Raw genomic sequence first — 12,948 nt, 5'->3', positions numbered from 1 at the left:
AGCAGAAACTACCACAAATAGGAATAGGGCTAAAGCCCCTGTGCCTTCAAAGACCAGAGCATAATTTGCGTTCTACTGAAAACAAAACACATTTTCTCTTTTATAACTTTATTAAATCCAAAATTACTAAGACTTTCAGGAATGAATTTAAGTAAATATTAAACTGTCAATCCACATTCAAGTGTTCTTTTCAACAATTTTGGCTATGACATTTTTTTTTTTTTTGTTATGAGAAATAAAAACGCATAATATGAAATAAAAATTGTTTTCAATAAAATATAAATTATATTCTGGTTTTTAGAAGGCATTGGATGTGTTAGCTCTATCTGTCTCTGGTAGTTTCTGCTTGTTTTGAGTTTGACTTGATTATTTATTGTAATTTCTGTTCATTTTTAGTTTCATTTGTTTATTGGGAATTATTTCTGGTAAGGCTATTTAGTGCAAGGCCAACACCATTCCTTCTCGAGCTTCCTCCAGACCAGAGCAATGAGTCACTGTTACCTATTCGCTCTTCTCCGCTTCCGGTAAAACGTGTTTCTGTAAGACCTGCAATTGACACTTTATTCTTGCGATGTTCTTCAGAGAGTAGGTTCTTTGACGCAGGTGTATTCAAAGTCAAGACATTCCAGGTGGCTATTCGTAGCCCCCTTCGGTCCATAAGGTTTAGTCTGTCAGTCTTTCTGACATCGTCAGCATGTCCATTGACGCGCGATGGTCGAGATCTTAAAAGGGAATTCGGGTCCGAGGCTATATTGTCACTTTTCGTAGCACTTAATTTTCGGGTGGAGGGTAGCTTGCCCAACTGACCCTAGGCCTGGAATCTGATTAGAGCTAGGTTAAATCTAGGTACTGAGATTCCCGGGGTGGGCTCCACCCGCCACATGAGGTTGCGGCCGTCGATTGACTACGTCATTATTTCCAAACGCTGGAGATCATTGGTGAAGAACTGCAGAACTTACAGATCAGCAGAGCTTGGAAACGCAGACCATAGGCTTGTGTGCGCCGGTCTTCAGCTTCGCCTCCATGCACAACGATCGAAAAGAAAACCCGTCGCTGCAGATATTGGGAAACTAAAGGAACCAGATACTTGCCAGAAGTACAGTATCAAGATATCGATTCGCTTCGAGGCCCTTGGCTCACTTAATAGCAGCGTTCAGTGAAGCAGCGCAACTAGTGCTTGGAAAGAGGAGTTATCCAAAGAAATCGTGGCTAACTAATGAAACACTGCAAGTCATAGAGCAAAGACGGAAGGCAAGACTTCTTGGGGAAGTCACATGACCACATATCGGAGGCTCAATGGAGTGCAGAACAGACTCATTCACCGGGATAGAACCCAGTTTGTTGCAAGGAAAGCCGATGAAATTGAGCTAGCTGCAAAAAAGAAAGACATGGGCAGCCTATTCAAGCATCTCCAAGACCTCACTGAAAATAAAACTCCCACCTTGGGTCCCGTCCTGTCCAGGGATGGTGCACTTCTCTCTGATGAAGGTTCTTGTCTTGAGCGGTGGAAGGACCACTTTTGTTCGCTCCTCAACAATACTGGTCCGTCTGTGCCTCCTAATGATAGTCCCAGCCAACCTTACAGTCAAAGACCTGGAACAGATGTTCCTCCAGATGAGCCTTTCAGCCCCTCAGAAATTGGACATGCAGTAAAAAGACTCAAGAATAATAAAGCTGCTGGTATCTGTGGCTTAAACTCAGAGCTGCTAAAATATGGAGGTCCTGCAATGCTCCTGTTTCTACACACCCTGTTCTCTACAATCTGGCAAACAGAGATAATTCCCGAGGATTGGCGGAAGGGTGTCATCATCCCCTTATGGAAGAGAAAAGGCTCGAGAAGCAACTGCTCCAACTACCGGGGAATAACCCTACTGTCAGTCCCTGGCAAACTGTCTTCAATGGTCCTGCTGGATCGATGTCGGAGCATCATTCGGAAAATCCGGCGACCAGAGCAAGCTGGTTTTATGTTGGATCGTTCAACCATCGGGCAGATTTTCACGATTCGACAAATAGTAGAGAAGACCACAGAGTTCCGACAGAAAGCATTTATTGCCTTCGTTGACTTCCGTGCTGCATTTGACTCAGTCGATCGAAAAGCTCTTTGGCGGATTCTAGAGTTGACTGGCCTACCCGAGAAATATTGCAGACTTCTCAAGGCGCTGCACCATGGGACGAAGAGCTGTGTACAAGTAAATGGTCGGCGCAGCCTATTCTTTCAAATCACGACAGGGGTGCGCCAAGGATGTGCAGTGGCCCCAGAGCTCTTCAATGTCATCATAGATTACGTTATGACAAAAACCACTTCACGTCTCAGCTTTGGGCTGAAATTCGGAGATCATACCAACTCAGATGTCGATTTTGCCGATGACTTGGCCATTCTGGCGGACTCCATGGAGCAGCTGCTGGAAGCCATGGAGCTGCAGGCAAGATTATCTAAAGTGTCTTCTGTCATGGGTAGACTGAATCGTCACCTCTGGCGAAAACCAAATATCAGTCGCACAACGAAACTGCGGATCTTCAACGCTCTAGTCGGCTCTGTGATGCTTTACGGAGCTGAGACATGGCAAGCATCAGCTGCAACCCTCAAGAAAATAGACGTATTTCATGCAAAGAGCCTGAGGAGGATTGAGGGCCTACGATGGTCCGACTTCGTCAGCAATGAAAAGCTTCTGCAGCTCACAAAGCAGTCTTGGTTTTCGACTCAAGCAGCCGAGCGAGCCTTACGATGGTTCGGGCATCTGCTTGGAATGCCACCACATCTACCCGCAAAGATGATCTATGACTTCGACCCTATCAAAGTTGGTTGGAAGCGACCTCGCGGCCGACCGAAGAAACGTTGGTCCGACAGCCTGTCCGAGTTCTTGGCGATGGCAAACATCAGACAGGGCGAAGAGCAAATACTCGCCATGGACTGAAGTGGGTGGAGGAGGCAGACGTCACTCTCTACGCCGAGCATTGCCCGGCAGGAGACTTAAGTCAAGTCAAGTAAGTCATTTCTGGTAGTTTTTTCACTTAGAAAATTATTTAATTTTATGTCTGCTCAACTTCGGTTTGATGTGTCTCTTTACTTTTCTTTGAAAAATGTCTTTTGCAGAAAAAGCTTTTTAAGTTTTTTTCTTTTTAAGTAATCAAAGGAAAGAAAAGCCATTTCAGGTGACACTAAGTCAATACTCTGGAAAAATAGGGCTCCACGACATAAAAAGTATTAACTTTGATTTATTCAGCTCATTATTTTTTTGAAAAACTTCTTTGAAAGCTTCTTTAAATTAATGTCTATTTGCTTCAATGGACAATGTGTAACGAAGAATTTTAATCTTTTGGTTTTTAGGATTTTTTTTTTTTATTGCTTTTTGTTTCAAAAGAGTATTTGAGAGAAAAGAAAAGTGTCGCATTAAACCAAAGATGAGCAGAAATAAAGTCAAATAGTTTTTCATGAGGCCAAGTAGGTCTCAAGTTTTAACTTAGGGTATAGAGCCTGGAGGGGTGATTCCACTTGGAGGAGGATCTATGAGACCTACAATCTGTTTATGGTTAAATGGCTGGTAAATCAAAAAATACTATGTGTTGACAGGTGATCAAACCAGCATGTGTGCAATTTCCTGGGGACAGCTTTGGGAGTTAAGATGAAACTTCCAGGGAGTGTCGTGTGGGGAGAGTAATCCTAGAATTTGGATTTTGCAGTAGAGAGCAAAGGGGAAGATTTGGTCTCCAATCTGTTTGAATTTTGTGACCTAGTTGGACTAGAATCTGCCCCAGGGAGCAAAGTAGAATCAGTGAAACCATGTGTATCCAGGCTGTAGCATATGTGTATTATCACAGGAACATCTTGGTGATTGAGCTGCAATTTTCCAAGGGTTTAAGGATGGCAAATGAATCTTGAATTGTAACTTGGGAGAGGAATGGAGATAAACAGCAAGAAAATATGTATCAGACTTATAAAAAATACATATTGAAATTCCTTGAGAACAATACTTAATGATTGAATTTAAACTTTCAGAAGATCAAATAAAAAAAAAAAAAAAATTTTTAGCTGAAAGTAAGGAGCGACACTAAAACTTAAAACGAACAGAAATTACTCCGTATATGAAATGGGTTGTCCCCTCCGCAATCCCTCGCTCTTTACGCTAAAGCTTTTAATTGTTTTAAAAAGTAGAATTTTGGCAAAGAGTCAAACTTTAGCGTAAAGAGCGAGGGATTGCGGAGGGGACAACCCATTTCATATACGGAGTAATTTCTGTTCGTTTTAAGTTTTAATGTCGCTCCTTACTTTCAGCTAAAAAATTAGTTTTTTTTATTTAACTTCTGAACGTTTTTGAATTAATGCATGTTTTGTTTTGGCTCTCCGCACATAAATTATTAAAATGAAATTTGTATATTAATTCTTTTTTGGCTAAATGGCTTTCTCTTAGTTTTGATCAGACGATTTTGAGAAATAAGGGGTAGAGAAGGAGGCCTAGTTGCCCTCCAATTTTTCGGTTACTTAAAAAGGCAACTAGAACTTTTAATTTTTAACGAACGTTTTTATTAGTAAAAAATATACGTAACTTAAGAATTAACTTACGTAACAAACTTTCATAACCTTATATTTTTATTTTGTATACGAGGGGGTTTGTACCCTCGTTAATACTTCGCTCTTTACACTAAATCGTAAGTTTTGTCCCAATTCTTTAAGAATGACCCCTGAATCAGAAAGGCCGTAGAATAAATAGTTGAAATTACTAAAAATACTTTAGCATAAAGAGCGAGGTATTTATCTCCTCCTAAATACCTCGCTCCTTATGCTAAAGTATTATTAGAACCCCTCATATTCGTAATAATATCTATTCGTTTTAAGTTTCAATGCTACTCCTTCCTTTCATTTGAAAAAAGTTTTCATGTTTATTTTTCATTGTTTTCTTATAGTAATGCTAGAAAATCCTGCTCCCTTTTCATTGAATTTTTCTTCCCCCATGACAGATTCCTCCAAGGAAAGATCCTCCAACATAGCCCCCTCTCCTCAGCCCCACCCCCAAACAAAATAAAATCCCCCTGAAAACGTCTGTACACTTCCCAATAACCATTACTATATGTAAACACTGGTCAAAGTTTGTAACTTGCAGCCCCTCCCCCAGGGATTGTGGGGGAGTAAGTCATCCCCAAAGACATAGTTTTTATGGTTTTCGACTATGCTGAACAAAATGGCTATCTCAAAATTTTGATCTGTTTACTTTGGGAAAAAATGAGCGTGGGAGGGGGCCTAGATGCCCTCCAATTTTTTTGGTCACTTAAAAAGGGCACTAGAACTTTTCATTTCCGTTAGAATGAGCCCTCTTGCGACATTCTAGGACCACTTGGTCGATACGATGTCCCCTGGGAAAAAAAACAACAAAAAACAAAAAAAAAACAAATAAACACGCACCCGTGATTTGTCTTCTGGCAAAAAATACAAAATTCCACATTTTTGTAGATAGGAGCTTGAAACTTCTACAGTAGGGTTCTCTGATACGCTGAATCTGATGGTGTCATTTTCGTTAAGATACTACGACTTTTAGGGGGTGTTTTCCCCTATTTTCTTAAATAAGGCAAATTTTCTCAGGCTCGTAACTTTTGATGGGTAAGACTAAACTTGATGAAACTTTTACATTTAAAATCAGCATTAAAATGCGATTCTTTTGATGTAGCTATTGATATCAAAATTCAATTTTTTAGAGTTTTGGTTACTATTGAGCCGGGTCGCTCCTTACTACAGTTCGTTACCACGAACTGTTTGATGAGGGGACAAAGGAAATCTTTTTTCTTTTTTCTTTTGTATTGAAAAGGAGTGTAGACTATGCCCAGAAATGTTTGTTTCTTATCTTCCTTTTGCTGTCTCTCTAGTTCAGCTTGAAAAATACTTTCATTAGTATTTTGGTCAGGTAGACCCCTATGCAGAATGCAAATTCGAGACGAATTTCGGCTGCATTGATTTGGGATGTCCAAAAATAGGCCCAAATTTTTGTTTTTGTCTCTTGTAGAGCATAGTGGCAGTGTCGGGTAGACCTTGATAAAACAAAAATCTTATGGAGATGGCATATGTATTTACATATGCCACCTGAAAATGAACCAACAAATTTTTTTTTTCTCGGATTAGCTTAGAACTACAGGACTTGAAGAAAGACATGGGGATTTCATTGATAAAAGAGCTTGTGTGCTGATTTGCGTAGCCCAAGATTAGGTCTAAATTTTTTCTGTCTTGGATTATCTAGTAGCTTAAAGGACAAGTATGCTGATCCAAAAAAACTTAATAGGAAAAGAATCTTTCGAAAAAAAGGGTGGTTATACTGATTCTTGAAGCCCCAAAATGGCTCAGGCATGTTTTTTCTGTTCAGTGTGAGACTTTCAGGGTAAGCAAAGTGGTCTAATGGTTCCTTGGCAAGGACAGTAAATTTTGTAAAGAAAATGTGACTAGGCCTATGTGAATACTTGAAATGACTTTTTTTAGGTATCTCCTTTAAAATGTATTGGCCATTTAGACACCTTAATCATATTTCAGGACTGGAGCTTTAATTAAGACAATTTTTGTGGGAGAAAAAATGGTTGGCCAAATGGCCAACCAGTTAAAGACAAATGAATGATATAAGTAAGGGGTTCACCGATTTCAGCAGAAATATATTTTAACATTATATTAGAAACCTGTCAAAATCTAATGGTTCGGAAGAATCTAGATTTCGTGAATTTGGGTGCAACTCAGTTACTGAGAAGGGTGAGTAATCAAAAGAATTATGTAGGTTTGGTAGTATATACATAACTTTACTTCTAAGCAAGTAGATGTAACAGAAGTAGCATAATTCAGGTCAACAAAACAAGAAAAGAGTATTCAACGAAAATATTATCCTTTTCAGAATCAGATGAGATTTCAATTTGATAGCAAGGATGTATAAAATTTTTTATTGCTTGAAGTAAGGTTAGTTTTATCTCTGTGAACTTAATTCCAAAATCTTTTTGTTGTAACTGTACCAAGTTTGATTATTTGTATTTCTATTATATTAAATTTTCCCCTCGGGAGTCTATTAACATTGTTTCTGGTTGTTTTATACTCTTTCCACGCCACACAATACTGATTTGTAAATGAGACTGAGTATGTGCTTTTTTAAGCCCGCTACATGACCCCCAAAGACTTTTTTTTAGGGTATAACCAATTGAATCTGTTGAGCAATTTAGGTTTCTGCCAGTGCCTACCTCTAAATTTCACAACCAAAGGGTCACATTTACTTCTACAATTCAAAAGAATTTTCCTAAGCTCTTCAAAGGCTGCATTCCTGGGTATATTAATCTCATATGGATGTGCAACTGCAAATCTGACTTTGTTTCTTCTATTAAAAAAGTACTTACTTAGGTCAGCTAACTCTGTTCAAATAAATTATGCTCATCTTAGAAAAAACGAATATGTTCATCATTTATTTTTTTTTATAAACATAATACATCAATTTTATTTAAATTTTTCAGCATCATAATGACTGTCCTCACTGATGTAGGGCCATCCAGCCCAATATTATTGCGTGATATGAAGCATTCTGTAATTGAGCGCAACCATTCGCGTAAGCTCACCGTAGAAGTTTACATAAAAGATGTGCTTCCAGAAACATTTGAAGCTGATTTTGACATCTCATCTTTTAAAATTAAGTTTCAGACTAGGTAAGTGTTACTTTTACCAATACGAAACTCGCAAGTGTGGTATAATGTTATTTTAATCAAGGCAAATAGACCCTAAATTTAAAAAAAGACACTTGTCCAAAACAATAAATCAGTACTATTAAAATGAATTAAAAACAAAAATCATAGGAGATATTAAAATAAAAGAAAGAGAAACTCAAAACCAACGAAAATAACAATATTGTATGTTAGAAGATAGCAAAAAATGAGCGAAGAAAACGGACTACACCACCCTCCAGGATTAGGAAAATAATCACTATGTGCAAAAAAAAACCCACCCAAATAGCCTGTTCAATTTAGCTTGAAAACACAGAAATTAGAAATCAGCCTTCCCCTTCGATTGCGAAATTTTCCAACCCTTGCTTATGGCTGTGTATATATTTCGGCCCTTATCTTAAGTGCAAGACTTAAGTTACCACTGATTAACTTTCTTGGTAATGGTTCAAGTTTCAAGTCAAACATGCCAGGGAATTTCTCACAAATATAATTAGTGGACAAAAAATTAATTGGTTAATGCTGATCATTTCTTAAAAGAGCTGCAAATTTAGAAAAAAAATGACACATTTTTTGTATTGAGATTCAGTGTTTGAGTCATTTAGGATACTTTTCTGTCTTATTTTCTGCCTTTGCAAACGAAAATAGGTAAGCCTTCCACTAGGATGAGTCAATTATTTTAGATTAATATAAGGACTATTTATTGAGGAAATTTGCCCACCTTAGACTTTTTTTTTGCAAGATTAAAGAAAAAACCTGGTAGGTAGATTGGATTGAAGTCGATATCCAACAACAAAAGTATGCATACATAACTGATTTGGATTTTTACTGTTGATCAGCTGACAATTTCAAGTACTTTTTTTTAATTGGAACAATGGACCTTTTTAAGGAAAAAAAAATGTTAAAAAAGTTTACCGCCAGTAAAAGTATCAATGTTAGTCTTCAAATAAAAAAAAAAATGCTTATTTTGCATTTACCTGAAAATTTGCTGTTAACATTGTGCTTCTAGACGTATCATGGTTGCAGCAGTAGCTACAGCCTACCAATGAGCGAAGCACGGCCCATATTAAACGAAAGTTCAAACTGTGTTTCGAAAATAACTGTCCAGTGAGAAAAATGTTTTGTTTTTTTAAAGTTGATTCAATAATAGTAACTGTTGTTCCGGTTTGCCTTTAAAGTAAACGCACATCGCGAATATAATTTTATTAAATACCGAAAAAGAGCTTGAAATGCATTAAAAATGCCGGTGAATAAAAATGAAAAGGACACCATCGGTATCATCATGATTGAAGACATCAAGCTGGAGGTTTTCAGCCCCCCATTCCATAAGACGAGAAAATAATGGCAGTAGAACATCTTATAGAACGGTTTAGAAGTTTATTTGGAAGCTAAGGCCTCTATCTATGTGTGTTTTGTAAAGTCATCTTGACAACACCATCATAAAGTGTTGTATAGTGCCAAAAATGGCATTTTTGGTGCCATTTCTGGGTTGGAAAGGCTGGTAGCGTAACAAAAAAAAACTTTCCACGTGTTTCACTAATGGTCTGTGTACCGCAGGTACAGATCTCCTGATCGATGGGTGATAAAAAATCACATTTGTGTGGGCAGCACTGATGCGTCTCCTTTTTTCCCAGTGGTGATGGTACTGAACCAGGGATCCAAAAAAATAGCAAGAGAGTTTATCTGAAAGGGAATTAAAATGTCTAGTACATTTTTGTTAATAGCGAAATAGAGCATGCCGCAGCAAAGTGCTTTTTTCCTCTATTTTGCGCTTTAGAACACCGATTTTAAAGTAAATTTTGAGATAGCCTAATGATTTGTCATGGTCTAAGTCTTTAGTCTAAAATCGGAGGTTTACAGTTCCCCATTTTAAAAACCGGTGGAAACTGCTTTTTAGTATGGGTAGTACAGTTGTTCTGTCTCCTTTTTTTCTCAGGGTGGTCGTATCAAACCATTGATCATTGTCTATCATGGTGTGACTCTTTTGAACAGGAATTAGAAGTTTAAACGCCCTTTTAAGTCAAAGCCATAGCGAAGTACCACTTTATGCCACAAAATAACAATTTTGCCCAAAATGCGAGTGAGTGAAAATCATTTAAGGTGCTAATGGTAAATAAATCATTTTTCATGCAAACTTTCTTTAATATTTTAAAGAAACTAGTTGATCCAGGTGAATGAAACTTTCAGAAATATGCTGGAATTTTTATTTGACCTGATTCCATTAAGTTTTATTCGCTCGCTCTGCTACTTCCTTTAAAGTATAGAAGAAAACTTGTCTGAAAGCCATTGTTGAAATAAGGGACGTATAGACTACCTACAAGGACTCGAGGTTTTTTTTTGTGTTATTTTGATTTTTGTTTCGACATTAGTAAACTAATGTCGGTTTATGCCTCTTTGGCAAATTCCCCCTTCCAACCTTAACCCTCTCTGTGTGTGCATGATAAATGACCGTGATAAATGACCATCGCCATGGCCCTCAAGATGGAGACTAGACCTATTTTTTGGGAAGAATCGAAGTAAAAAAAGAAGAACATAAAGAAAGATATTTCAGAATTAATTTAATTTTCTGTCTGCAATAAATGTTTTTGATTCGGCGATAATATACTCTCGTGATTCTTGTCTTTGGATAAGACGGCATCTGTTAATGGGAAAGTTTAACAGGGGTATCTTGACTATGTCAGTTGTAGAGAAGTGGAAACGTTGAATAGTCCAGGGCTTATCTAATCTCGAGTTGCACTTGATCTGATATAATAATTGAGGGACATGACAACATTAATAAACATTAGTTCATTTTAAAGATGTGTCCTTTAGCTTAGAAGTGATCATGCAAAATAAGTGATGCTTTTGCTTTCACATGGGAAAGAGTTGAAATATAATTGTTGAAAAAAATGTGTATGTAATTTTTTGTGATCGGACGATGTGTCATTATTGACACTGACATATCAAAATCAAATGCTATTATCCAGTTAAAGACTGTGGTCTTTATATACTCTGTTCAGTCTAAATACCTAGAAAAAACTTCCCACGAACGTAGATTGTTTCAAACAGTTTTCTCGCTTTTAAGAATTGGCAACGTGGTATTTTTCGGAATGACATAGACAAATTAAGCCAAATAAAAGCAGTCAAAGTTTTGCAATGTCGTGGGAAAAGGCTATATAAAAAAGAAATGATCCTTTGTCTGATGACAAAATTTTTTTTACTTGTTTTTTAGTGTCGTTTCAAAAAGTATACTGCTACTGCTAACAATTCACCACAGCATCAAGCCTCCTGAGGCCATCATTACTACGCACGCTCCTCCTCCATCCCAATCTATTCAAAGCCTCCCTCTTTACCCCATCCCAGGAAGTTCCCATTTCCATGAAGTCTTTCTTTGTGACATCCTCTCGTTCCAACCGCGGACGGCCTGCTTTCCGCTTAGCCGTAGACAGTTGGCCAAAAAGGACAATTTTCGGCAATCTGTCATCCTTCATCCGCAGAACGTGCCCTAGTCATCTAAACCTTTCTCTCGTTATAGCCCTAGAAAGCTAGATTGAACCACACTTTTCGTACAGCCTACTGTTTGAAATCCAGTCAGTCAGCCGGGTACCCGAACAATCCGTAGCCAATTTCTCTCGAAAACATCTAGCAAATATTCATCCGCTTTTCGGAGCGCCTATGCTTCAGAACTATATTTGACCACTGTTATTTACTGTAGCTTCCAATATTCTAATCTTGGTTTCTAGAGTTATCTTCCTGTTCTTCTAAACTTTCTTTAACTGTGAAAAAAAACACCCTGAGCCTTGACTATTCTACTTTTAACATCTTCACTGGTCTCACCGTCTTTACTAAATAATACTACCAAGGTAAGGGAAGCTGTCCACTTGATCAATCTTTTCGTCACCCACCGCTACCTTTTCATCTTCACTTATTCCTAGCCTTAGCGACTTAGTCTTCTTAACATAATTTTTCAAACCTATTCTAGCGCCCTGAACTTGCAAAGCCTCTAAAAGTTCATTCATGTTGCTCACACTTTCATCTAGGATGCTTAAATCATCAGTATAACCTAAGTCTTGGAAAGTTTTTCCTCCCCATTTGATTCCTTATTCTCCCATTGCCTTTCCTTTGCTCCTTAAGACAAAGTCCAGCAAAATGATCCATATAAAAGGGGCTAGAACTCAATCCTGCTTAACTCCTGATATAATACGAAACCAGTTGCTAACCTCATTTCCTACCTTAACCGCAGCAGTGTTATTCTCGTACATAGCACTAATGACTTTAATGTATTTGTCTGGTATATCATTCAAGGATGAGACCTTCGCTATAGCTCTTCTATCAACAGAATCGAGCGCTTGCTCATAATCTATAAACTGAGGACCAAAGGTGTTTGTTAACTCAGGCACTTCTCAATTATTAACCTAAGAATGAAAATTCAGCCAACACATTCTCTACCCTTTCTAAAACCACACTTTGTCTACAGCATCTCTCATTCTAAAAAATATCATATTACTAAGTAATTTGCTACTCACCGATACCAGGCGAATGCCGCGATAATTACCAAACTTACTCTAATCACCTGTCTTATACAGTGGTTTAATTAGGGTTTTTCTGAAATCGCTAGGTACTTCTCCTTTTCTAAAAATCATAATCTTCAGCAACTCCTTTTTAACCTCAGAAACACCCATGGTTAAGAAACTCATTTACAACACTATCAGTACCTGGGGCCTTGTTATTTTTTAATCCTTTTAGTCCTGTCGCTGATTCTTTCTCACAAAACAAATCTTCCTTCACATGCAAGGTATTACAAACTTTTTCATTTTCCTTTACATCGTTTCCTTCAACTCTCTCTCGGTTTAGCATATTCTAAAAATTTCTTTCCATCTCTCTTTAATTCCTTCCTTATCACTAATTGTGGCCCCGTCCCTATCTTTAACTGGCGAAAGTCTGGATTGACTACTCCCTGTGAATTTCTTAACATGCCAGTATAATATTTTACTATTATGCCGTCTAACTGCATCTTGCAGATCCTCAGTATTTTATCTGTGGTTTCCGCTTCTCACCTCCTTAGTTAATATTTTAGTGCTTTCTCCACTTTCTTTACATTCCACTTGTTTTCATAAAATGTATCGCTCAGATAATTCTCGCATAAGCCCCTTCTCCTCTCTATTAAACATAAAGCTTTTTGACTAGTATTCCTAGCTGCGTTCCTAACTTTCTTCTCTGAGACACCATCAGCAACTTCACAAATTGTTTAAAAAATCATCATTATTTTTGTATCACCGGGCTTAAAACTACTATGGCCAGAAT

At 37.8% G+C, this 12,948-nt stretch overlaps 1 protein-coding gene across 2 annotated transcripts in view; it reads left to right on the top strand.

Annotated features, from left to right (window-relative positions):
* The window catches only part of LOC136043043 (ubiquitin carboxyl-terminal hydrolase 19-like), a 34,640-nt gene that overhangs the window by 5,434 nt on the left and 16,258 nt on the right, over positions 1–12,948 (top strand). For both annotated transcript variants that reach the window (XM_065727948.1, XM_065727949.1), the window contains exon 2: positions 7,465–7,653. In XM_065727948.1, coding sequence (XP_065584020.1) covers positions 7,472–7,653 — 182 coding nt within the window. In that variant the 5' untranslated portion in view covers positions 7,465–7,471. The remainder of the gene's footprint in view (positions 1–7,464; positions 7,654–12,948) is intronic.

This window comes from Artemia franciscana, unplaced genomic scaffold (genome assembly GCF_032884065.1).
Source record: "Artemia franciscana unplaced genomic scaffold, ASM3288406v1 Scaffold_289, whole genome shotgun sequence".
Lineage (NCBI taxonomy): Eukaryota > Metazoa > Arthropoda > Branchiopoda > Anostraca > Artemiidae > Artemia > Artemia franciscana.
The sequence above is the reverse complement of the archived record's forward strand: the minus strand, read 5'-3'. Positions and strand labels throughout refer to the sequence as shown.